Source organism: Alligator mississippiensis, chromosome 4, assembly GCF_030867095.1.
Source record: "Alligator mississippiensis isolate rAllMis1 chromosome 4, rAllMis1, whole genome shotgun sequence".
Taxonomy (NCBI): domain Eukaryota; kingdom Metazoa; phylum Chordata; order Crocodylia; family Alligatoridae; genus Alligator; species Alligator mississippiensis.
In genome coordinates this window covers 137700760-137726357 of record NC_081827.1, presented here as the reverse complement: position 1 = coordinate 137726357, position 25598 = coordinate 137700760, and the positions used below count along the sequence as shown (strand labels likewise).

Below are 25598 nucleotides of genomic sequence, written 5' to 3'. Positions count from 1 at the left end.
CTCCTTCCTGGTGCAGCCCAGCCCAGTTCCACAGACCCGTGCCAGACCACACCCAGCAGTCCTACCGCCTCACTCTGGGCTCCACCAGTGCTGGCCCTGGGACACCGACGCGGGCCCCATGCTCCCGCATGCCCCTCACTTCCACTCCCCTCCATCCCCGCCACCGCTTTCCCCACTTTCCTGTCCGCCTGCCAGCTAGTCGCTGCACCAATTGGCTCTGCACCACATGGCTCCCAGCTGCATGGCCGGACTGTGAGGCTCAGCAGGAGCCTGCCAGGCCCCAAGGACTGGGGCAATCCCCGTGGTTCTCCCCTGCCTATCCCTCATCTCCTACTTCTTACCTGAATTTCCTGCTCCAGTGCAGGGAAGCATGAACAGCCCTATGATTGCTCACCAGAAGCTCCTGCTAGGAGCAGGGAGGAGTGGGGCCAGGCAGACCCTGCTGTTGTAGGAGTCTACCATGGCTTCCCCTGGGTCCTACTGTCCCTGGCTCCTGTCATCTTTGACAGGAGCAAGGGGCAGATAAATATTAATTTTCTAATTATTTTAGGGGACCCATGGGCTGGATAGAAAGGACTGGCAGGCTGTATCTAGCCTGCAAACCATATTTTGCCCACCTCTGCTGTAGAACTTGCTATTGAAGGAAGATGCCTGCATTTGTCTTTGAATGTGGGGATGCCACTGCACATCAGCAACCACAAAGTACTTTGTGGGAAGAAAACCTTAATACAATGATAAGGAAAACCTAGACAAGCAGAGGTGTCCACATCAGCCTCCATCCCCCTTTGCAGCCATTGTGAAATATTGTAGCTTCACCCACCTGCTCTGCCACTGAGGATTTTTATTTTCATATTTGTAACTAGTATAAGTTAACAAACCATCATGATGCCAGAATAATTGGTGTCAGCAAGTCATTATTCCAAAAGTCTGACCCTTCTTCATACATTAGTTGTTGTTTTTTTAAATCAACTAATCAGAAACTTTTATATTAAAAATAGGCATTTAGGGCATTTATACGTGTGCTCCTGGAAGCGGGGGAGGGGGGCACTTAAATTAGAGTGGATCCAAGAGCCACTCTAATTATAGCACCCAGAGCATCACATGTATCAACGTCCCTGTGCTTAGTTAAAGCACCCCTGCTGCCACTTTTCAGTGCAGAGGTGCTGATACACATGACACTGGAGTCTGCTGGAGCATGATAATTACTACGCTCCAGCAGACTTGATTAATTGAGTAATTACAGTGCATTGGAGCAGCCTCAATGCACACAGGCACCAATGTTAGATGCACAGGAGGGATGAAGCCAATGGAATTACTCTGGTAATAAGTTAAAGATGTATGCATACTTTGTTTGATCTGGACCTTGGAGGATCAAACCTCTAGTCTGGTCTTCAATTCCCTTCCATAAATGGAGAATACCAATATTTTATTTCTCCTGTTCCATCTATTTAGACTGAAAACTGTTCGGAATGGGGCCCATACTCATATAGTGCACAACACAATCAGGCCTGTATCTTGACTGAGGCCTCTACATCAGTGGTTTTCAACTTTTTTAGACTCAAAGCACCCCTCAGAGAATACCAGCTTTTAGTTTTCACTTGTTTTTTGGCTGCAGAAAAATGATAGAGCAATTCTTCTGTTGCAAAAAACTCAGAAAGACCACAATAGGGCAGCATAGTATGAACACTGTGGATTCCTATTTGAAATCTCTGGCTGCCTATACACATGCTTGGAGGTGGGTGTGTTTTAATTAGAGCAGTTCCTGGAGAGCCATTCTAATTAAAACGCCTCAAAATCACTTGTATTAAGCCACCACAGGCTTAAAAATGGCCTCATTTGATGAGGTTTAGATAAAGCACCCCAACGACAACTTTTAAACCTGCAGGGGCTTATACACATGACAATGAGGCCATGTTAGAGTGTTTTATTTAGAACACAGAGCAACTCAATTAATCTAATTAAAACACAAACCAGCACATGTATAGGCACCTTCTGAGTTCATCTTGTAAACCATGTTTTGCATACCAAACAGTGCTAACTTTGCTTGGTACCCTGTAACACCCCTGAAAGGATCTCAAGGCACCCCAGTGTGCCATGGCACCTTGGTTGAGAATCATTGCTCTAGTCATTATCCCAATGTGAACAATAATAGTTTGGTTCTTTTCAGGTAGAAGTATTGCCTGCTCTGAAGGGCAATACAAGGAGGAGAGCAGTGTTCTTTCAGGAGTCACAACACCTACTAATGCTCCTTGGTACACAGGGGCCATGTCTACATGAGACACTAGCTGAGCAGTAGCCCGATACTACTGCACAGTACATTGCATGGCAAACTGTGATGCAACACTACTGAGCAATGGTATCAGGCTACTGCACAGCAGTATCACAAAAAAAGCATTCATCAGCACTACAGCACAGCAACTCAGATTACTGCACATTCATTTAGTACTTGTTTATACAAGTGCTGAATGGCTGTGCAGTAATGACTGCTCAGTCAGTGTCTTGTGTAGATATGGTCAGGGGGAATATATATGACAGCACTCCTTCAAGAGTTGTATCTAACTCCTGCTCATTGACACATCTACTCCACAAGCTTGGGGGCATGGAAAGGAAAGGGGGAAATGATGGCTCCACTTCTTCCTCAGAGTAGTGTGTGCCCCTGAGGAGCATGGAGCTGGCAGTCCTTGCAGTTTGCCTAGACCAGGATTTGCCACTGCGTAGGGCCCATGCAAGTAAAAGCAGATTCCCCGTGTATTCCTCATGGTATATACATGTACAACCTTGGGCTCATTAGTGGGGGGAGAAAAGGTTTATTTTTAATGTGTTAAATAGCATTATAGCAAGTAAACTTCCATTAATTATAACCAAAGCTAGTTAGAAACATTTCATCCAAACAGTTTTCCACAGCCATTTCAGTGAAACTAAAGTATTTTGCACGACTATATTGATTATGGGGAGGAAAATGGGGGGGAGGGGGGGAATTTAAAGACAGACTTAGAATGTTTCAGCATTTTCAGAATGAAAAGTTTTGTATTTTTTTCATTTCACACCTTTTTCATATGGAAATGTTTTTATTCTTAGAAAAGATTAGACTATAAAAAGGAATTAAATCAAAGCAAAGTCATTCAAATACATTCATATATCCTGTCTTCCTACAATCTGTGTAGGTCCCCACAGCACCTTGCAGTGCATCTTGCAGTAGAATCTCTCCATTCTGCTCACAACAGCTATAGTAGTTCTGCTTCAATTGTATCCTTCTCTACCTAGGCAAAGAGTGGCCTGGGTATACCCTTGGTTTCTTTAACATGAGGGTACTGATGCATAATTTTTTGATGTGCCTTTTGGAACATTAGTCAAATTTTAGGCAAAAGCAAAAATCTCTCTCAGTTCAGATACATTTAGGAGAGGTTCTTTTGTCATTGATGATGCTTAAGATTATCATATACCATATTTACTCGAATAGATGACCCTGATTAGAAGACAATCCCCCAGTAGTTAGATTCTGTATTTGGAAAATTTATAAATTTGTTATAATTTCCCAGGTATACAATCTTACATTTCTTCATGTGATCAGCCCCTTGAAAGTGCTCTACAGTTGTACCATGACACACATGCACAACTGAAGAGAGCTTTTAAAGTGGTAAATCACACAACAAATTAACCCTCATCAAATAAGGGATCAGATGAAGGCGCTGCATTTTAGAGCACCTTAGGGAACTTGTGTTCCCTAGGATTAATTTGTTGTGCAATCAGGGTTGGGCTGATGCAGCCCTGCCCCACTCCCAGGGCTGTCAGCAGGAAAGGAGGAGAGAGGGGGAGAGAGCTGTGGGCTAGGCCTGAGCTGGAGGGAAGGGAGCAGGTAGATCACAGGCCCTGCTCTTTGCAGCCTCCCCCCAGCCCTCCCCTCCAGCATAGGCTGGGCAAACCCCAGCTGACAGCTCCCTCCCCGCCCCTTCCTGCTGACAGCCTCAGAGCTGGGAGGCAGGGTGGGATAGTTCCTTGGATACAGGCAGGCTCCCCATGCTCCTGCAGGTAGGCTCAGTTCTGCCCCCCCCCCCAATCCCTCCCCACCCCGCAACCTAACAGGCAAATGTCTGCTGGGTTAGGTGGGGGGGCACTCTAACTCATGGTGCTTTATGTAAAGTGCCATGAGTTAGAGTCGGGGCCTGCATGCCTGTCAGTGCCCACAGAGTGAGAGCTCTGAGTTTCACCCCCAGATCTTCTGAAATGCCAATAATCCAAGGCTCTAACTGAGTAAATTGCATCACTGGCCCAAATCATTTTGCTTAATCTTAGGGAAGTAAAACCTCAGCAGGCCATTCTCATTTTCTTACACCCCAATGTTCATGTTAATACATGTCCATTTTTATTGCAATGCATCTCCTCTGCAATAAAATCATATGAAACAAAGAAGGACAAGAAACAAATTATTGTCTCAGAACCAGATCTATACTACGCTGCACCCCAGAGTTACTCCCTGATGAGTGCTGTGACACATACTTCCAAAGAGCCACAAGAAGTGTCGTAATTACAGCAAACTTTGTTTCATTTAGTAGCCTGCAACAACAGCAGTAAATCCAAGACATTTTTTTGCTGAGTTAGCATGCACTTCACAAGAAAGAAATCAACCTGGCAAGTGTAAGCCACAGGTGAATAGTAGTCGCTGTGCCTCAAGCAGCTTCAGTGTCAATGCCAGCTCTGCAGGAACTCTAACTCAGCAGAGTTTGAAATGGGATACCTCCCTTCCTTGACTATAATTAAAGCTTTACCAGAACCTCCCCTGGGGCGGTAGCCAAGGTAATTTTTTTAATACTCTCTTACTTTCAAGGCAAAAATGAAAGGGGAGAAATGTTCACAATGTAGATATTAGGTTAAAAAGAGCAACCTCACTGAATCTCCTATTTTATGCGAGGTAATTTCACAGTAGGTGTAAATACTCACTCATATGTATGCATAGGTATAAACATATTCTGTTTTCACTTTTTCAGCTTGGCAGACCAGCAGGCAGGGAGTCCAAACTTTTTCATTCATCTGCTGTCTCTGTACTGTATTAGACCCAGAAATTTACACATCTCCCCTATTTGACACATTCTTCACCTCTGAACAATTAGGTCCTTGTCATATGCACAGAGGCATAACTGTCCAGGACTGCACCCAGGGCAGTCCTCCTTTCCCCTTCCCTCCATACCTTCTGGTTCTAGAGGCATCAGCAACAGGAAGCTCACAGTAACAACAACTAAAGTTCACTGCTGCTGAGTGAAGATGTCACCTTATTTGTTTTGCTGCAGACACCCCCATGTCAAACGGGAAAAAACGCTATTGTTTTTGGCAGCAAAAAAAGGGGTGACATCTCCCACCTGCAGCAGGAAATTGCTGCTGTTCTACAGAACCACATTTCCCAGCGACCCTTACATTTGATGGGCATGTCTACACGTGCTATTACTGCACATGACTAAACTCCAGAGCTTATTGGTTTGGAGTGTATTGCTCCCAGGCACACCATTTGAACATGACCCCAGGAGCAATCAACTTTGGAGCAATAAACTGCGGAGTTTATCCATGTACACCATGTGGAGCCAGATCAGAGCAACATGCTGCAGAGGGGCTGGCTAGGGCATGAGGGAGCTTCAGTGTGGAATTAGACAGCAAGCACACCCCGCACTGAAGCACCCTTGCACCCCAGCCAGCCCCTCCAGTGTCTACACATGTGCTGCTGTGGAGTTACAAATACTATCCTGTTGCAAAGTAAATGAATTTACTCCAGCCTAATAGAGGTACATGTTTGGTTGCCAAGACATTTACTGCACAGCTAATTAGTCAACTGCAGTAAACATCATGCGTAGACGCACCCACTGACACATTCCTGCACTACTGCTGCTTGCTGTGAGGACTGGAGCTGGAAAGCACAGGAAGAACTGGAGTGGGGGTGGAAGGGCGAGGTGCCCATATCCCAGCTCTATCCTGGCACCCTGTCCCCCTCCCCATTTAAGGCTTTAAAAAAGCCTTTGATCTAGTATCCTATGATCACCTCTTAGCAAAACTGGCTAACTGCAGCCTCAGCCTCACCATGATCCGCTGGCTGGGAAATTGGCTCCATGGTAGAAAGATCCACCTCACTCAATGGTAGGGCTCCGTGCCCTCCAGAGGGCAGTGGTTGGTGGAAGTCAATCATCGTGGTGTGCTGTAACCAGTGGGGTCCCTCAAGGCTCTGTCATGGGCCTATACTATTCAACATCTTCATCAATGATGTAGACACTGGTATCAGAAGCAGACTAGCCAAGTTCGCCGATGATACCAAACTTTGGGGTAAAGCGTCCACACCTGAAGACAGGAGGGCAATCCAGGCTGACCTTGACAGGCTCAGGAAATGGGCGGACGAGAACCTGATGGTGTTTAACACCGGAAAATGCAAGGTTCTCCACCTTGGGAAGAAAAACCCGCAGCATGCTTATAGGCTCAGGGGTGCTATGCTGGTTAGCACTACGGACGAAAGGGACTTGGGGGTCATGATTGACCACAAGATGAACATGAGCCTTCAATGTGATGCTCCTGCTAGTAAAACGAGCAAAACGCTGGTTTGCATCCATAGATGCTTCTCAAGCAAATCCCACGACATCATTCTCCCATTGTACTCGGCCTTGGTGAGGCCACAGCTGGAGTACTGCATCCAGTTTTGGGCTCCACAATTCAAAAAAGATGTGGAAAAGCTTGAAAGAGTCCAGAGAAGAGCCACACGCATGATCAGAGGTCAGGAAGACAGACCTTATGATGACAGGCTGAGAGCTATGGGACTCTTCAGCCTGGAAAAGCACAGGCTCAGGGGTGATCTGGTGGCCATCTATAAGTTTATCAGGGGTGCTCACCAGGATCTGAGGGAACGATTGTTCACCAGAGCGTCTCAACAGATGACAAGATCAAACAGTCACAAACTCCTCCAGGACGGTTTCAGGCTGGACATAAGGAAGAACTTCTTTACTGTCTGAGCCCCCAAGCTTTGGAATAGACTGCCACCAGAGGTGGTTCAAGCACCTGCTTTGAATGCCTTCAAGAGAAATTTGGATATTTATCTTGCTGGGATCCTATGACCCCCGCTGACTTCCTGCCCCTGGGGCAGGGGGCTGGACTCGATGACCTTCCAAGGTCCCTTCCAGCCCTAATGTCTATCTATGAAATCTTTCCCAAACATATACCAGGAAGGCCCAGCAAATCCCAGCTTGCTTACAGCTGAAATGCTGCAAGGTGGGCTAGGCCCTTAGCTTGCATTGCCATATGGACATCGCTAATACGAGGTAACTAGTGCTAATCCTAGTATTTACAAAACAAAATTGTACAGACTAGAGTCCATCCTACTCCATCCTCCTTTTGGGACGTCCAGAACTGGTTGAAAATACATGGCAACCAGTGCTAAAAATCAGGTCTGCTGCAAATTTCTGCTAGAATGAAAAAGAAAAAGTCAAACTTGCATTACATGAGATTTGGGAAAAAAATAAACAGGTGCTACAAAGTACATTTGAATATCTAAATAGTAATTAGAACCAGCTGTGCCCTCCAGTGTCACTGATAATATTTGATTTCTTTCAAAACACCAACAGTGGTGTTTTGTAATCCAAGCAATTAAAATGCCTAAGTGGTGAGAAAAATAGAATAAAATCTGTTTTTTTCTTATTAATAATAACAACACTTTGTACTTCTGTAAATGCTTTCTTAAATTACTTTACAAGTGTTAATTAAGCTTTGCAACACCCCTCTCAGGGAAGGGTAAGTGTCATGCTATTGATTTTTTTGTAAACAAGCTAGGTGTAATTTAAGGGTTGTCTATATGCAGCCTTGCAGAACACACTACATTGTAATCACACCTTTGGTTAATTCAGTGCAAGTCTATGCATGAGACATGCCTAGTTCAGTTTACAGGTCCCCTTTATCAGTTTAGTTTCTGCCTGGTTTTTGCCACCCTAAGAGGATTGAAATAGGATGCTGTTATGCCAAAACAAGTGTCTAGGCATAGACTTCCCCAAAATAATAAAAAGTGAGCAATACGACTGATTCAGTTATTTCAGTCCATGTTTGGAATTAACTGCATTTAAACAGCTGCACTGTAAATCATTGGCAGTGCTGAAAATAGGTCTTGGGGATCTTGGCTGCCCAATGACGTGTTGATCATTCAGCAATCATTCCTTCAGTCCCTAATTAAATCTATTCTTTGGCACTACTACAACTCCAATTAACCAGTATTTCCAGCATTGCCATGCCACATGCTGTCATTCATCTTAATGGCAAAATCAGGAAAGAAGGAACAATAGAAACAGAAGTGGGCAACTTCTTCTTAAAGCTCCCTAAACCATCCTCTTATCTTGTACTCCTCCAAAAAAACAGAGCCAATGCTCTCTTTTCCCATGGTAGGTTAATTTCCTTTCTTCTGTTCACTAGAGCCATTGAACACACATGTGTTAGCATTGCTCCCAAGGGATTCAGTCAGTATTTTAGATGGCTCTAATCTCTGTGGGCAATTTCTATTCCCTAACAATTTACTCAAACCTATCCAGTTTCATCTGATTTTAGGTCTAAAGCACAAGAAAATCCAGGTTTTATGTAATTCAATGTGAAACAATAAGTTGTTCCAAGTTCCTATTATTTTCAAGCTCTAACAACTCCCTTGATTAACCTCTTCTGAATTGTTAGTTTGCTGTGAGATCTGAAACCAGTAGAGACCCATTTTGTTTCAGATTTCAGAACCAAAATGTTATCTAGTTGTACTGATTGCTTACCTAACTCTTAGCTTCCAATGCCAGCATTACGTAGGCAGCATCTATTTCAAACACTCCAGGTACCACTCCCCTGGTAGTCCAATGTCTAGTCAGCTAACTCTTCATCCCCATAATAGCTGAGCCTTTCTCAGTGTTGTTAGAAATAAAAATACTCACGTCTTCTTCCCCTTTCCATAACAACCTATAAACTAAATTTGTAGCAGGGCTTTTCAAGTTACTGGATGTCTTTTTGAGTGTTTGGTTGTGTAAAATGTGTTCTGACACACAATTTGTGAGAATATTAATAAAACTCATAAACTTCATTGCCCTTTTGGATGTTGTGTTTCTCAACTGCTCTAGAACAGGGGTTGGCAACAGTTTTCCAGCAGCAGGCCGGAATGACCCAACACGGATCCAAGAAAGGCTGGTGGGAGGACCCAGTCACCACTACTGCTGCCACTGCCACATCTCCCTGCTGCTGATCTGCCGGGATTCCAGGCTGCAGTGTGGTATAACACAGGTTGGATCCAATGGTTCCACAGGCCAGATCTGGCCTGCAGGCCCTATGTCACTGACCCTTGCTCTAGAAGATTTTTGATGTCTGGAGGTTGATCATTTAACTGTATGCCCAAATTAACCTTCTCACTTGGCTCAAATTAAACAGTCATGCTTATGGTTTTGATTTAAGGAAATATTTCCTATGTTTCAGCGCAGAAGGATCCACAATAAGTACCCGGCCTCTAGAATGGTTGTCCCTGACATTATATCTATATCAAATAGCTCATCTCATCCTATTGGAAATTCTGAAACAAACCAGTCCTGCAATGTCAGTTAACCAGATACCAGTTATACCTAGTAATTTGCTGATAAAAAATGATCCTGCAACTGCTGACCTATGGGCATTGCACTGAACAACATGAGTCAACCAAAGGACCTGTCTGTCCACCTCTCATTTTTGTAAAATGCCTTTCTTTGTGGTCCATAATCACCGTTAACTGGAAACACTGAATGTACTGTAAATTCTATTATTGTCAATGTCTAGTCAGGCCACTAAATAGACAGCCATAGTTTCTGGTGGTATAGCTTTAACAGATCTTTTAAAAAAAGTAAAAGCAAACCAGTAAAATAATGGAGGACCTTAATATTCTTCCAACATCAAAAATGTGGGTGAAAAATTCAGCATCTTTTAATGAAAGGTGTGTTGTGAAATAAGTGTGATTCATAAAGCTGTAAATGCGCCTCTTATTCTGGGCTGCTCTGACTTTTTTTTCCTGCTTGTTTTGAAACAGAGCTCATAGACCCACAATATGGTAAACTAAGGAATGGCAGCATATCATCCCAGGTGCAGTTTCACTATGATGTCACAAATACAGATGGCAAGATAACAAGCTGTATCATTTCATACAGTTCAAGCAGTGTGAGCACCCCCTCCACCCTTTGCCCCAAGTTGAACACAGCTGTATCATGAAATGATGCTTTCTGGCAGTATAATCATTCTTAGTGTGGATTCCTATTCTACATATCCACACCAAGAGCTGTTCCAGTATAACTAATTTAGTTAAAGCAAAAATCATATCCTAAGTCAAAATAGTCTATACTGTGCATAGACCAGGCTTAATTTAAAATAAAAAGAGTAACACTTAGCTCTTTGCTGAAGCCAGGTAATAAAGCACTGACAGTATGTTATACCTGAAGTTGCAACTAGAAGCAGACTTGTTATCAAAGTTAATTATTACAACTGTAATGTAGGAAATTTTAAAATATATTGCTCATCAGACATGTACCATCAGGAAAACCCCAGCAACAAACTCAAGAGGGATAGACCTTTGTGTTTTATTTTAAACAGGAAAGGTAAATGGAAACCAAAACAAATTAAACTGTACTTAAATAAATGGTACTATAGACTGCAGAAGGTCATAACACTTGACCTAAGAATGAGTGGGTACATTTGGGATGAAGGAAGGGTGGATTGGAAAATGGTGGAGTTATATAGATAAGTTTTATGAAATGAAAATAAACAAGTGATAGCTGTTAAGAGGTAGAAGCCAGTAAGTCCAACAAGACATGTAGAAAAGTTATATATTTCTTTAAGGTTTTGTGGATTGTACGTCAGGACAACACATTTTCACTGAAATGAACTGTATGACTGTTTCCTTCTTGAAACCCTGATCACTGAAAGCAGTGGTAAAACACTGACTTACTAGTTGATTTTTGATCCTCCGTTTTCACTTTCAACAGAGTGGGATGAACCATTTTGATGATGAATGCAAAGGACTTGTACAGTTGGCAACTGCATAGCTATGCATTCACACAGTGAAATCTCTAAGAAGGTAGCATCAAGGTGAGATGCTTGCCTATACTCCTTGATTACACAATCTGACAGACTCATCTTGGGAAGAGAGGTGGTTCAGTCTCAATTTCCGTATCAGTCTCTATCCATTCTCAAAAACAGAGCCTGCTAATGGGATCGGGTTAATCAAAGCCTTTAAAAAAATTAAAACAGCCATTTCTCTACCGATAAGACCACCAAATCCATTTCATGCCAAGAAAGTAAAAAAGCATATTAGACATTGTATCACTGCATTTGAATAAAAAACAGAATGTGTGGCAGGGTGTATTTTAGGAGATGTAGAGAAAATGATTCTAAAGGGCAGTTTTGCAAGCTGTTGACCATCCTGGCCCCTGTCCAGCAAAGCATTTAAACATATGCTTTAACTTGAACTTGATGGGAGTGCTCATATGCTTCAAGTTAATATGTATGGGATTGTTTTGCTGGGTAGGTCCCTGATGCTCAGCATCTTAAAGAACTGAGCCCTAAAAGAGTGTACTGATGGCCTCTGTGAATTTTCTGATGATCTAATTCCTAGCAGACAGGTGTCCATATCACAAAAACCCTCAGAATTCACACCTGTTGTCTCAGCAAGGAAAAAGATGGCCACGGTACTTCATCCTAGGGGGCAAAGAGAGGGGAGAGGTGGAGGTGTTCTAATATTCATAGTTGAAATACATTGCATGAGTAAGGTGTGGAAATTTGCAGAGAGAGTTCCTGTGCTGTCGCAATCCTTTAGATAAAGGACTTTTGTCTACACCAAGTTACCATCAAGTTTTAAACTGCTCCACAGGCAAAGCTGCATTTGAAGTCACTGTAGGCAAAGAGATAAAGAATATAAATGGATAGAAATCTAAATATTGCCTTTGCTGTACCACCATGTGGCACAAAAAACAGAGAGCCATGTGATTTAACACTCTGCATGTGAAAAATATTCCAATTTAGCTAAATCACTAGGAATTGACGTTAAATGAATACTTGTCACAGCTAGGCCAAAATAAGAGAGCCTGTACAAACAGAGTCCTAACTGCTTGAGTTAAAAATGATACAATTCCCTCCCAAAAGCAAGACCTGACATGACTAGTCACCTACCACAAATGGGCAGATTGTGAATATTCAGAAGCAGAGAAAAAAGAAGTTTGCAAAGGACCCTTAGGCTGGTAGAGATTTGCACAAAGCCTTCTGTCAGGACAAAATAAATACATACAAAGAAAAAGAAAAGGAAGGGCAGATTCATAAGATCAGTTGTGTACAACTATCCATACTGCAGTCAGAGTGCACAAATGTACCTGAGCTAGCCTCAGTCTAATAACTTGGGTGAAGACTTAACAGCAGGGACCTCAGCCTACATCAGCTGCCAATTAAGAAACCTGCAACCCCAGCAAGCCTTATAGCCTGCCCGCAAGCCTGAATTACCACATCTGTACTACTGCTGGAATGCAAGCTAGCTAGACTGAAGTCACAAAGAGTATAGATATGTCAACCCAGGCTGTGGATGCACTTCTTGTTGCAGTTATCAACACAGCCTAACAGTTTCCCATTTCTGTTTCTTAAGCAAACAGCGAAGCAAAGACAAGCCAGCTGAGCTGTGATCAGATCACACTGTCATTTTGTGCAGGGTTTTAAAAGTGTAGCCTGCCTCCTTTCCAGATGTATGTTAGTACAAGCAGTTAAAGGCCTGCAATTTAATGCAACTGTTCTGATCTGTTACATCACAACTGTAGTAACTTTACCAACACCAAAACTATTATTATTATTATCATTATAGATTTTAAAGAAAGCAACATCTACTTAGCAGGATGTCTGAGGTGGGGGTCAAAACTGAGTTCACTGCTCTGGCAAAATATCACTCTCATACTACTCCTCTGGAAATAATTGGTTCTAGTCAGTGAGTTGTGCACATACTTGATATTTTTTTTCTTTCCAAAAATAATATTTAAAAAACAGGCACACCCTTGCAGGGGGAAGTTTTGGTTTAAAATTAAGAGAATTTGGGGGAGTAATAGGTGACTATTTCTATTCTGTTTTTCACACTTTATGTATTGTGCAGTTGCTAGTGTGTATGTGTGTGTCTGTGTTTGCACACATCTTTTAAAAAGCAAATTGCCTTGGAAGTCTTAGGAATCTCTCCAGCCTATGGTAAATTTTCTACCACAAACTTGTCTTCTACACTGCAGCCATTCTGATAGAATCATTTTTTACCCTGATTATTTCCAAGTGATTTCTGCAATGTAAACGTGATGTGTTAAAGCAAAGTACTGGAACAAGGCACTGGCTTACACAAATACAAGCAACCATAGATGACAAATTATCAGATACCAAGTACAAACCCTGTGTTTGAGGTTCATGACACTCATATTCTGGGTCCCATTGGCTAATTTAACCTGATTCCACTCTGTGCTGCCTGCTCTGACTCACTGGGGCTAGTTGCAAGACATTTTCTTTGTTTAACACTACTGCACATCATCACTGAATCCCAGTCTCTTATCATAGGGACTGTTGACATGAATATAAATTTCAGCACTCCCTCAGTTCATGCAACAGCCCCAATAACATAAACTTAATATTTCAAACTACATTTACAGTCTCCTTCCTCGAGGGCAGTCAAGGCAATATAAAAACATTAACATTTGTGGACTGTCTCCGGAGCTTTTTTTGTAATGTGGAAGAGCAGAAGTTTCATTGCCATTTGCCAGTGGACAGCTGCCAAACTCACCTGTCTCCAAGGAGCCTATGAGGAGCATATCACATCTCCCTGAAAATCCTGTGGCCAGGCCTGCAAGCTTCTCACTTTACTCAGCTGAGAAGTGTGTTGCAAAATTTAACCCTTTGCCCTGGCATGTGCCTGGATACGTTATTCCAAATTGACAACTCAGACTGTTTGCAGCCAGGCTGAACGAAAGCAGCAGTTGTTGCGCGCCTGAGCAGAGTTAACTAAATTATGCCTGAGGATCTGCAGATAATTAGAGCCTGAACTTGAAAACCTTTACTCCTATAAGTAATCTCCCTGCCCTCAGTCAGACCCTGTAAGGGCTTGCCAGGGCCCTGGAAGGATGTGGCCAAGCTAACTCCATCTAGCCAAGTCCTCTGATGCCCTTCAGACAGGTTCACCAGCGAGACTGCTCTAGGCTTCTTAAACCCTAGGTCTCAAGTAGGTCTGAGAGAAGCCACGGAAGACAAACCTAAAGCAGCCTCATTGGCAACTTCTGTCAAGGACCAGGCCCCCTGTTCCTACCGTTGGGTCTGTGCTTCTACCCGTGGTGACTACCTGTGTCCTCGGCACTTATAGACATTGGCCTCCTGTTCCTGATCCCCTGACTCTTGGCTCTAGTCTGGACCCTAGCTTCCCTGACTTTCCCTGTTCCTGATCTCCTGGGCTGTGATCATCCCCCTCCCCTGCCCTCCCCCCCTGGTTCAATCCCTGACCACCTCTGTCCCAGTTGTCCCTCTGCCATTCTACTGACTCTACTGACTCCAGTGGGCTAACTCACACATTCAGTGTCAGGACCATGTTGCCATTGCATATTGAACTACCTCCACAAAATGGAGGTTTACTCTTGTGATTCAAGCACAGGATTGAGTCAGGAGAGGTCTGCCCCACACCTCATCTTCATGTTTGGGCATGTCTTTGAAATCCTTTGTAAAATGGCCATTAAAATACTGTATGTACCTGTCTTACACAAGAGGGAGGTGAGGCTTAATTCCTTAATGAAGGAATTAGTTATTCAATTCCTCCTAGGGAATATTTTCAGACCCTCATGTGGAAGATCCTGTAGGCAAACAGGAATATTGAAAAAGTTCTATGTAACTCTTTACATGGCCTTTTATTTTTTTCCCTTTTCGAAGGAATACTTTCAGTGTCTTTTAGCTCTGGAAAAAAAATAATTCTGTAACAAAGCTATTTTACCAGTTACATGCTTTTGTTGAACTGGTACAATACTGATAACTCGTTTTAAATTATATGTTGGCATAACATATCTAAGAGCAAGTGTATAGATCAAAATGCCCTAAAATGTCTTTTGGCCATCTCCTCTGTCATTCCTCCCTCCCCGCATTGCCCTGTTTAGAGCTCTTATGCTTGGTCATCTTCAGATGCATTAGTTCTGATTTAATTTCTGCTCTATACAATATTTCTGTTTTAAAAACAATTCTGTTGCATCATTACTGGTGTCTGGCAAACTGGTCTTTCAAGAGCTGGGGAGCAAGAAAATAAAGGCTGTGGTTTTTAAATTAATTCCATGTTACTTAACCCTTAAAATGCTAGTGCTTTCCACACTTTCAGCCAAAGAAATGCTTCACAAAATATGTTGATTTTTTCTGGTTCCATACAGCTTGCTACATTGGTCCCTCTACACTCATACATGCAGACTACTATGACATCATAATACCTTAGTAAAGAGTATATTTCACTCCCTATCCAACACCCACTTATCGCTCATTGAAAGTCCTACCACTTGCCAAACAGTGAAGCAGGACAGAGAAAAAAAGGAGGAACAAGGAACAAAGAATAGGGCAGAGGGAAAGGCAGGTTCTATTACCTCAACCATAAGGTTTGTTCATAACATTAGACAATGTGGACCAAGTTCCATCTCTGTACCGCATGGGATTTCATGGGTACATTTAAGGGTTAAAAACTGACCTAAGAGGGGGAAGGGGGGGCTTCTGTAACAGTTCCAACCACTTTCCTTCTGCTTTATGATTTATTAGGGAAGAAAAAGCCCAGTTGTCACACATGACATAGAGGTATGTTGGGCAAAAAAGAAGGGTAGGACACTGCTATTCAGAGCCCTGATGTTTTGCTCTTTAGGGATCACATGCAGGTGTGTAAATTAGAGTAACACTTAGGCTGCGAGCCAGGACTGGCCCAGACTAGCTCATGCAATCAGGGAAGCAAAGCATACAACCTGCTCCCCTTCCTACCCCAACCAGTGTTCAGACACAGGAGAAAGTCTCTTGTGTTATATTAACTCCACTTTATAATTCTCAGCCAAAAAAAAATCTGAGCCAAGGTCTAGTTACATTTTTATTGATTCCCAGTAAAGTTCTAGCCAAAGAAGGAAATTAGAGGGACTTTCTTCTCAAGATGTTTAATAAAAAATAGAGATGTTGCCACCAAAATAACCCTTGCATAGAAGTCTCAGGACTAAAGATTTATGTCCCTATGTACCCTGTGAGACTATTGGCAACCTGGGGCCGAATCCTAGTTTGCTTTTCTGCACGCTGATTTCTACTTGTGGCAGGATAGAAACTCTCATGAATGTGCACAAAAACCCAAAGGAAAAATGGGGCAAGAGGGGAACCATCCAGTGGCTTTTCTGCATTAATAATCTTTGGATAAAATGTTAAAAACATCAGTGGGGCACCTTCTATCCCTGTCAGGGTAAAGACCAGAACCCAGAGGACCTGCTTTTTTAAAAGCAATGACCATCACATCAAGCCACCTTCCCTCTGCCTTGCTCCTGTTCTGGTCCTGTATACTAGGGCTGGGAGAAGCTTTGGGTGCTGATTCGATTCAGAGGAGATTCAGCCCGATTCGGCAGCCAAATCTCTGAATCCGAATTAAATCAGGAGACCAATTAAAAGGTCCAAATTGAATCGAAGCTCTCTGAATCGATTCAGAAATGATTCAGAAAGCTTCTGTAATTTGGGCAGTCCCCGCTCCCTGCAGCACAGAGCTGGACCCAAACTCTGTGCTGGTAAGTAGGGGACAGGGGAGGGTGGGGGCTGGAGGAGGTGGGGAGAGGACCATGGTGGGACCTCTGCCAGGCCCCATCACCTGCTTGCTCCCCCAGCCCTCCTGAGCACTCCCCAACCCCCACCCGCTGTCCCAGCACCCCACCCCCCATGGCTGCCCTGCCTGCCCCAGCTCCTGGTCCTTTAAAAAAAAAAAAAAAAGCCCTGACTTAACAGCTCCTGCAGCAGCCTTGGGGCTTCTGGGGAGCCCCCTATGCAGTGTGGGGCAGAGGGGATCGCCCCCTCCCCCTGCCCCTCTCCCTCCTTCCCCCTCCCCAATGGCCTGGCAGCAGCTGGTGAGTCAATGCTTTTTTTTAAAAAAAAAAAAGAGCCAGAAGCTGGGAGAGCAGGTGAGGCAGCCATTGAGAGTGGGTGGGGGATGGCACCGATTTGGAGAGTCTGTCAATTCGGCTGCAACTGAATCTCCAAATCAGATTTGTCTGAATCAATTCGGGACAGTGATTCGAGTCACCAAATCAAATCACTGTCCCCTGAATTGGCCAAATCCAAATCCAAAGTGAATACTAGCCGCTTCGCACAGGCCTACTGTATACCTTTGTCTATTAGTCTGTTGCAGTGAGGCAGGCTCTAGGCAAGGCATAGCCTATGGCCCACTACTGTGAAGTAGGAGACACAATATAAACCTCTTCTGGGTGAGGCAGGGCCTACAACCTGCACCTTCTACTCCTTGGGTAAGAGCCCTAATCACTAAACTATTGAGTAAAAATGTGGAAGGGACCTCCTTGTCCTCTGCTTTACTCTGGGCACTTACACACACACGCAGGTGAATCTATTGTGCCCTGGAGCTCAGAAGGGAAGCACAAGGCAAGCATAACTACACATGTGGGAACAGAATCTCAATTCTGTACAACTGTCACTGAAGTATTCCTCATCATGGAAGCACAAGCCAAAGAGCATTCATCTTTAATCGGTGAAGAATTCTCAACCCCGGGCTCTCTTTAGTAATGTAAAGTCCAAAGCAAAAGGTGCAGCCATATATTGATGTCCTTTCTTGCTGTGATAGTGTGAGCTGGCTAACTATAAATAGTCCATGGCAGTGGTCCTCAATATTTGATGGTCCATGGGCAACACCACACTGCCCTCCCAATCTACTTCATTTTTACCTTTTACTTTCCTGTAAGCAATGGCAAAAGATCTCCTGGACACCATGCTTCCTAGAAATCATAAGTCAGGAACCAGTGGTCTATGGCATCCATGATAGTTAATTTCACAAAGATTATAAAAATCAGCTAATTTAAAACAACATTATTAGCAAATAGTAGTTATTTAAAAAATTAAAAGTTTAAAAACCAAGCTTTTTGGGGATGAGATTCCAAAACTTCAACCTTAACTTGGAGCCCATACCCATGGCTCCAGTGCACTCTACAAGGATATAGGTGTATCAGTATTACAGTAACTTCACAAACTTTCCTATCATTTGATTATACATGTAGATGTGGTGCATGCTACACATACAGCTCAGTATGTAAGTATGGACATACTGCCCCGGTGTAATTCTAAGACCACCCCAAGAAACAAGCCTGCCCACTTGCTCCTGTTGTGCACACATGCTAAAAAAGTATTACATGCTTACTGTTTCCTGGCACCAAGCTTAGAATCACTCAGAAGTGGGGTAGTGTACCCTTAGATGCTGTTTGGTTCTTAGTCAATACACAGTGAGCACATCTACACATGCACATTTACTGTACAGTAACCGAAGTTAATGTGCAGTAACCAAAAATTACTGTGCAATACAGGTGGCATCTACACATGCATGCCTGTACTGCACAGTAAATATGGCATCTTACTATGACTTGGGCATAAATTTGATACCTGCATCATGCAGGTATCAAACGTATACCCAGTTAGTTACTGCTCAGTAACACATGTGTAGACACCTTACTGCACAGTAGCACTGTGTGTGTAGACTGACTTGGAAATAACTTTAGTCCCAAGTCAGTCCACACACAGCGATACTGCGTTTTAATGCCTGCACATGTAGACACTGGCCTAAACCCATTGACTGAACAGTAACTTACTGTGCAGTAAATTTAATGTGGTATAAATGCACATGTAAATGTCTGGTGAGTAGATTAGGCCATCAGAGTTTTCTGGGTAAGTAGTAAAATAGTACAGGTAGAAAGACCTGTTTCTGTCTTATGTCTGCTATTGCTGCTTTTACCCAGTAGCGAGGTGCAGGTAGATGACAATATTGAAAGCTATGATGACTCCACTCATTGGTGTTCTGTGATGTTGTGGTGATAGCTGCTTATAATAAGAATAATGAAGACCATAATCTACTATTTTTTTCCTAAAATAAACATAACCTGCTATACCAGTGGTTTTCAAACTTTTTAGGCTAAAGAAAACTGCTCAGGGGGCTCAAGGAGCCCCCAGTGAGACTCAAGGAACCCCTTGGAAAATGCCAGCTCCTCGTTTTCACTCATTTTTTACTACAGAAAAAATAATAGAGCAATTTTTCTGTCGCAAATAACTCGGAAAGCCCACAGCAGGTCAGAATATTTTTGACACTACAGATTCCTATTTGAAATCTCTGGGTCTTGCGCATGATGTGTGGGTGTTTCCATACCTAACAGTGTTAATATTGTGAAACACCCTGCAGCACCCTTAAAAGGTTCTTGCATCACCCTGGTTGAGAATCACTGTGCTACATTTTCAATCCTTAACTGCCATTATATATTTCTAAAGTTATCTTTGCAAAGAAAAGGGCAAGTAATTTGCCACCCTCCACTGATGGAAAAGTGGAAACAGGGTGAGATCACTAAAGATGAATATACCTCCTCTGCTCGTGCTTGTAGGGAGGCAGTTAGGCGGGCCAAAGCTACCATGGAGCTGAGGATGGCAACCCAAGTAAAAGACAACAAGAAATTGTTTTTTAGAGATATTGGGAGTAAAAGGAAGGCCCAGGGAGGAATAGGACCCCTGCTAAATGGGCAGAAACAATTGGTGACAGACAGGGGGGACAAGGCTGAACTCCTCAACGAGTTCTTTGCCTCAGTGTTCCTAAGCGAGGGGCACGACAAGTCTCTCACTGGGGTTGTAGAGAGGCAGCAGCAAGGCGCCAGACTTCCATACGTAGATCCTGAGGTGGTGCAGAGTCACTTGGAAGAACTGGATGCCTTTAAATCGGCAGGCCCGGATGAGCTCCATCCAAGGGTGCTGAAGGCACTGGCCGACATCATTGCAGAGCCACTGGCGGGAATATTCGAACGCTCGTGGCGCACGGGCCAAGTCCCGGAGGACTGGAAAAGGGCTAACGTGGTCCCCATTTTCAAAAAGGGGAGGAAGGAGGACCCGGGCAACTATAGGCCAGTCAGTCTCACCTCCATCCTTGGTAAAGTCTTTGAAAAAATTATCAAGGCTCACATTTGTGAGAGCCCGGCAGGGCAAATTATGCTGAGGGGAAACCAGCATGGGTTTGTGGCGGGCAGATCGTGCCTGACCAATCTAGTCTCTTTCTATGACCAGGTTACAAAACGCCTGGACACAGGAGGAGGGGTGGATGTCGTATACTTAGACTTCAGGAAGGCCTTTGATACAGTATCCCACCCCTTACTGGTGAACAAGTTAAGAGGCTGTGATGTGGATGACTACACAGTCCGGTGGGTGGTGAATTGGCTAGAGGGTCGCACCCAAAGAGTCGTGGTGGATGGGTCGGTCTCAACCTGGAAGGGTGTGGGCAGTGGGGTCCCGCAGGGTTCGGTCCTTGGACCGATACTCTTTAATGTCTTCATCAGTGACTTGGACGAGGGAGTCAAATGTACTCTGTCCAAGTTTGCAGATGACACAAAGCTATGGGGAGAAGTGGACACGCCAGAGGGCAGGGAACAGCTGCAGGCAGACCTGGATAGGTTGGACAAGTGGGCGGAAAACAACAGGATGCAGTTCAACAAGGAGAAATGCAAAGTGCTGCACTTAGGGAGGAAAAATGTCCAGCACACCTACAGCCTAGGGAATGACCTGCTGGGTGGCACAGAGGTGGACAGGGATCTTGGAGTCCTAGTGGACTCCAAGATGAACATGAGCCGGCAGTGTGACGAAGCCATCAGAAAAGCCAATGGCACTTTATCGTGCATCAGCAGATGCATGACGAATAGGTCCAGGGAGGTGATACTTCCCCTCTATAGGGCGCTGGTCAGACCGCAGTTGGAGTACTGCATGCAATTCTGGGCGCCACACTTCAAGAAGGATGCGGATAACCTGGAGAGGGTCCAGAGAAGGGCAACTCGTATGGTCAAGGGCCTGCAGACCAAGCCCTATGAGGAGAGACTAGAGAAACTGGACTTTTTCAGCCTCCGCAAGAGAAGGTTGAGAGGCGACCTTGTGGCTGCCTTTAAGTTCATCATGGGGGCACAGAAGGGAATTGGTGAATATTTATTCACCAAGGCGCCCCCGGGGGTTACAAGAAACAATGGCCACAAGCTAGCAGAGAGCAGATTTAGACTGGACATTAGGAAGAACTTCTTCACAGTTCGAGTGGCCAAGGTCTGGAACGGGCTCCCAAGGGAGGTGGTGCTCTCCCCTACCCTGGGGGTCTTCAAGAGGAGGTTAGACGAGTATCTAGCTGGGGTCATCTAGACCCAGCACTCTTTCCTGCTTATGCAGGGGGTCGGACTCGATGATCTATTGAGGTCCCTTCCGACCCTAACATCTATGAATCTATGAATCTATGGCTTCTGTGGGCAGTCGCCACCCTCCCCCCACCAACGTTGCCACTGGCTTCTACAGGTGGTTGCCACGCCCAGCCCCCGACCTCACACAGGCTGATATGCCCCGGACCCTGCACACCCCTAGAGACGACTCTGCCCAGGTTGACAACCCCTGGTATATGGCAACATTTTAAAGTGTAGATTGGTCTTCTGAACAATTAGTACTAAAAAATAAAGAACAACAAAACACTACTAATTCAAAGTTTTTAGAATAAAGCCAATAGACAGGCTTCACTAAAAACATTAAAATCCTTCTCTTTCTACAGAACGTGCATGAGGAGTTTGAATTGGACAGCCACCTCTTTGATAAAGTGAGAGGAGAAATCAGATCAAGAGAAAGTTACTTCTTTAATTTTAAAAGCACTTCCATGGCTCCATAATTTACAGCCAAACTAGAACTTAATGCTCTTTATTAGCTAGCCCTCTAAGCATGCAAGAAAACGCACCTGGTATCTAGCAAAATTGCTGATGGTTATACCCCTCAAAGAGGTGTTTATTCAGTGTAAAGAAAGAAAGAAATGTCGCCCATTCAGTTTCACAAGATGGTAAGGTGAGACATAAAGCTGAGGAAGGTAAAAAGGTAGAATAGAAGCAGGAAAAAATATTTAAGGCAAGTGGAGGCCTGGAATTGATTATCAAGGCAGATGCACTATCACAGTGGATATTCGTGAGCATTCAAATAAGGCATCATTACAATGGATGTTCTAGGGTAGGCTGGGTAAAACTATTCCTTCTTGGGGTTCCCCAGCTGGCACTGGAGCATGCAGTGGATGAACTGGAGCCCCCCCCCTTCCCCCCCCCCGTACCTTGGAGGAGACTCCAATACATTCTCCCCAACCTCCAACAGGGACTGAAAGAACCCCAGACCAAACTCCCCACCCCTCCCTTACCCCCTCCCATTCTGAAAACAGCAACAGGCTGAGAGGCAGCGTGAGCACAAATTACAAAAGATGCTCCATTTCAAACATCCTCATTGGATCCCTTCATGCAATGAGGATTCAGATTTTCACCCATCAGCCATTTTTTAAGCTGTCTGCTGCTGTGCACTTGTGTTTGGTCATGGCTACAGAATGCTTTCTGTGGTCAGGTAAAAATTGTCATTTCTGTTTGTGCCCCAAGATTTGATCTTCATATCGACTCAAGCATGGGCCTATGCAAAGATTTTGTGGTTTTAAGTCTTAGGGCATTGTAAAACTTTTCTTTTGTAACAGATTTACAAAGGTTTTGTGAAAATGCCAGTGCTCACTGCTGGCATTATAAACTTGAAACTTTTCACTGACATTCTCTGTTAAAGTATATGTAAATAAGCAAAAGCAGGCCAGGATGTGTAACCATATGATAGACTGTGTGCTTTATGATTCCCTAACAGGTCATGCAGATGGATCAAAAGCTTGATGACATCCTGAATGCTCTCCAAACTCAGTTTGACACATGGTTACCAACGTGGACATCAGCCCCAGCCACCCCAACCACTAGACATTTACAGTTATCCTTGGATTCCCCCCCTCTAACCCAGAAAAAGTAAAAGCCGCGAGGCAACAGCCTGCTGCCCTCTCATTCATTTAAGTATGGTTATTTTTATTATTAGTGTCTGGAACTTCTGAGACCATCATTGCTGGAATGTAAATATTCTGCTGCAGGTTGTTAAATCAAAAGGAAAAACATGATTGTGCTTCCGTGAGAAAACCTAACCTTTATGCACAGAACCATAGCAATGCTGAGAGAATCCTCCAGCCCATGGGACTCTAATAAAGCTGTAGTATTTAACTGGCAATGCACACACAGAGCACTGAGTTGAGATGGAAATCTAAGTCATAAGACAACTCATCCAGAGGTAGGAATGAAGGAGGGACTGTCTTTTCAGTATTCAATCTTCCGTTCTCACTAGTTTATTGTGCATAGCATACCCAAGCAGGGAGAGGGGACAAATACTGGAACACAAAACAAATGGAATTCAATCAAAAGGAAAATTGAACAGCATGTTTTGCAGTAAAAATATCTACCAACCAGCAAGGATCATGAAAAGGGCACTGCTAATGTGAATGACAAAGTAAAGACAACAAACTGCTGATTAAAAATATAAGCATATAGGGAAGACTGAAGCAAGGTCTCAGCTAATTAAAGTCAAAGGTTTGCAAATGAGATGGGATGCATGTTGGAACAGTCAGATACAGGAGACAATACCAGCTTAGAATAACAACAGAAGAACATTTCAATAGTTATCACCTGCACTGATGGTTGTTATGCAACATATTTTCAAACTTTTCCTTTCATTAAGTGATGACTGTTAATTCCAGTTGCCTTATTTTTTAATATAAGAAACCAGGATAATAACTGTATATGTAAGAATCTGGAAACCACCCATTCAATGCCTCAGCTGACGCTGGGCAACTGTGAACTGAAGTTGTGACTTTAAATGACCACATTTGAATTCACATACAGTTCATAAAAGCTAGTCACTTTCCTAGTATACATCGCTGTCTATAATTTAAAATGCTGAGTTTTCATGGAATGTGATTGTAAATTGAGTATATGTGTTATCTGAAACAGTATTTCTGTGAAATGTTACTGACGTGAACAATTTTCAAACATAAATTGATTTTTTTCCTTGCTCTCCAGAAAAGGGATGATGTATTATTATTGTTAAAATATGTAAATAATAAACCTAAATAAAAAGGGTATATTGATATTTACTGAAGCCCTTATATTTGCCCTCATATTATGCAAATAAATACCTCCTGCACCACCTGCAAATATATATTTGCATAATTAAGGGTCTGAATGAACAAGTGTTACTGGAATTAGGAGTCCACAGAGCTAGGGCCACATTCTGTGAGGGGATAAGTACCTTCTAGCACCACTGAAATCCATGGAGATTGAAAGTGTTTAGCATTTACCAGGGTGAATTCGGCATCTTATAAGATTGGGTCTTTAACAGACCTGTGCGAAGCGGCTAGTATTCACTTCAGATTCAGATTCAGCCGATTCGGAGGACAGTAATTCAATTCAGTGATTCAAATCACTGTCCCGAATCAATTCGGCCGAATCTAATTTGGAGATTCAGCTGCTGCCCAGTCAGCCAAATCTCCGAATTACATAGGCCCCACCCCCCGCCCACTCTCTGAGCCCCACCCAGCCCCAGGTCCCAGCTATTTGAAAAAAAAAAATCCCCCACTCACGAGATCCTGCCCAGCGGGTGCTGATCCCTGCTGCCCCCCGCTGCTTCACGCCAAATGGGGGGGGCTCTTCCATGAGCCCCCCCAACACCCGCCTGCTCTCCCAGCCCCCCCCCCATGGTTGCCCTGCCTGTTCCAGCTCCTGGCCCTTTAAAAAAAAAAACAAAAACCCAGGATTCACAGGCTGCTGCCAGGCAAGGGGCAATCCCCGCTGCCCCCCACTGCCTTGCGCTGCATGGGGGGCTCTGCCATGAGCCTGCAGAAGTTCCAAGGCTGCTGCAGCCACTGGTGAGCCCAGGGTTTTTGTTTGTTTGTTTTTTAAAGGGCTGGGAGCGTGGGTGAGAGTCAGGGGGCTCATGACAGAGCCCCCCATGCAATGTGGAACAGTGGGGTCAGCAGAGATCACCCCCCCCCCGCCAGGTAGCAGCTGGTGTGTATAGGCTTTTTTTTTAGACAACCAGGAGCTAGGGTGGGCGAGGCAGCCATGGGGCGGGGATGGGGGAGCAGGCAGGGGATGGGGCCTGGCAGGGGTCCCCCCATGGCCCCCTCCCTCCTCCTTCATCCCCCCTCCCCCTACTTATTGCCCGAATCACTGAAGCTCTCCAAATCTTTTCCGAATCGATTCAGAGAGCTTCAAATCAATTTGGACTTTTAATTGGTCCCCTGATTTGATTCGGATTCAGAGGTTTGGCCACCAAATTGAGCCGAATCTCCTCCGAATTGAACCAGCACCTGAAGCTTCGCACTAGTCTTTAATAAACAAATGACCTTCTCAATGTACTCAGTTAGCTATTAAGCCACTATTACCTGTCCACTTAAGATTCTCATCCACATATGTGTAGTTTGATAAGAACATGGTGAGATGGGTTCCAATCTTTGGATTGCAGGA

The 25598-nt window shown here is 44.0% G+C and overlaps 1 protein-coding gene across 1 annotated transcript in view; it reads left to right on the top strand.

Moving 5' to 3' along the window:
- The window catches only part of LOC102562053 (potassium voltage-gated channel subfamily KQT member 1), an 819206-nt gene extending 794040 nt beyond the window's left edge, over positions 1 to 25166 (top strand). Inside the window, exon 18 of the mRNA XM_059726208.1 lies at positions 22903 to 25166. Coding sequence (XP_059582191.1) covers positions 22903 to 23058 — 156 coding nt within the window. The 3' untranslated portion in view covers positions 23059 to 25166. The remainder of the gene's footprint in view (positions 1 to 22902) is intronic.
- Positions 25167 to 25598: the final 432 nt, after the last annotated feature.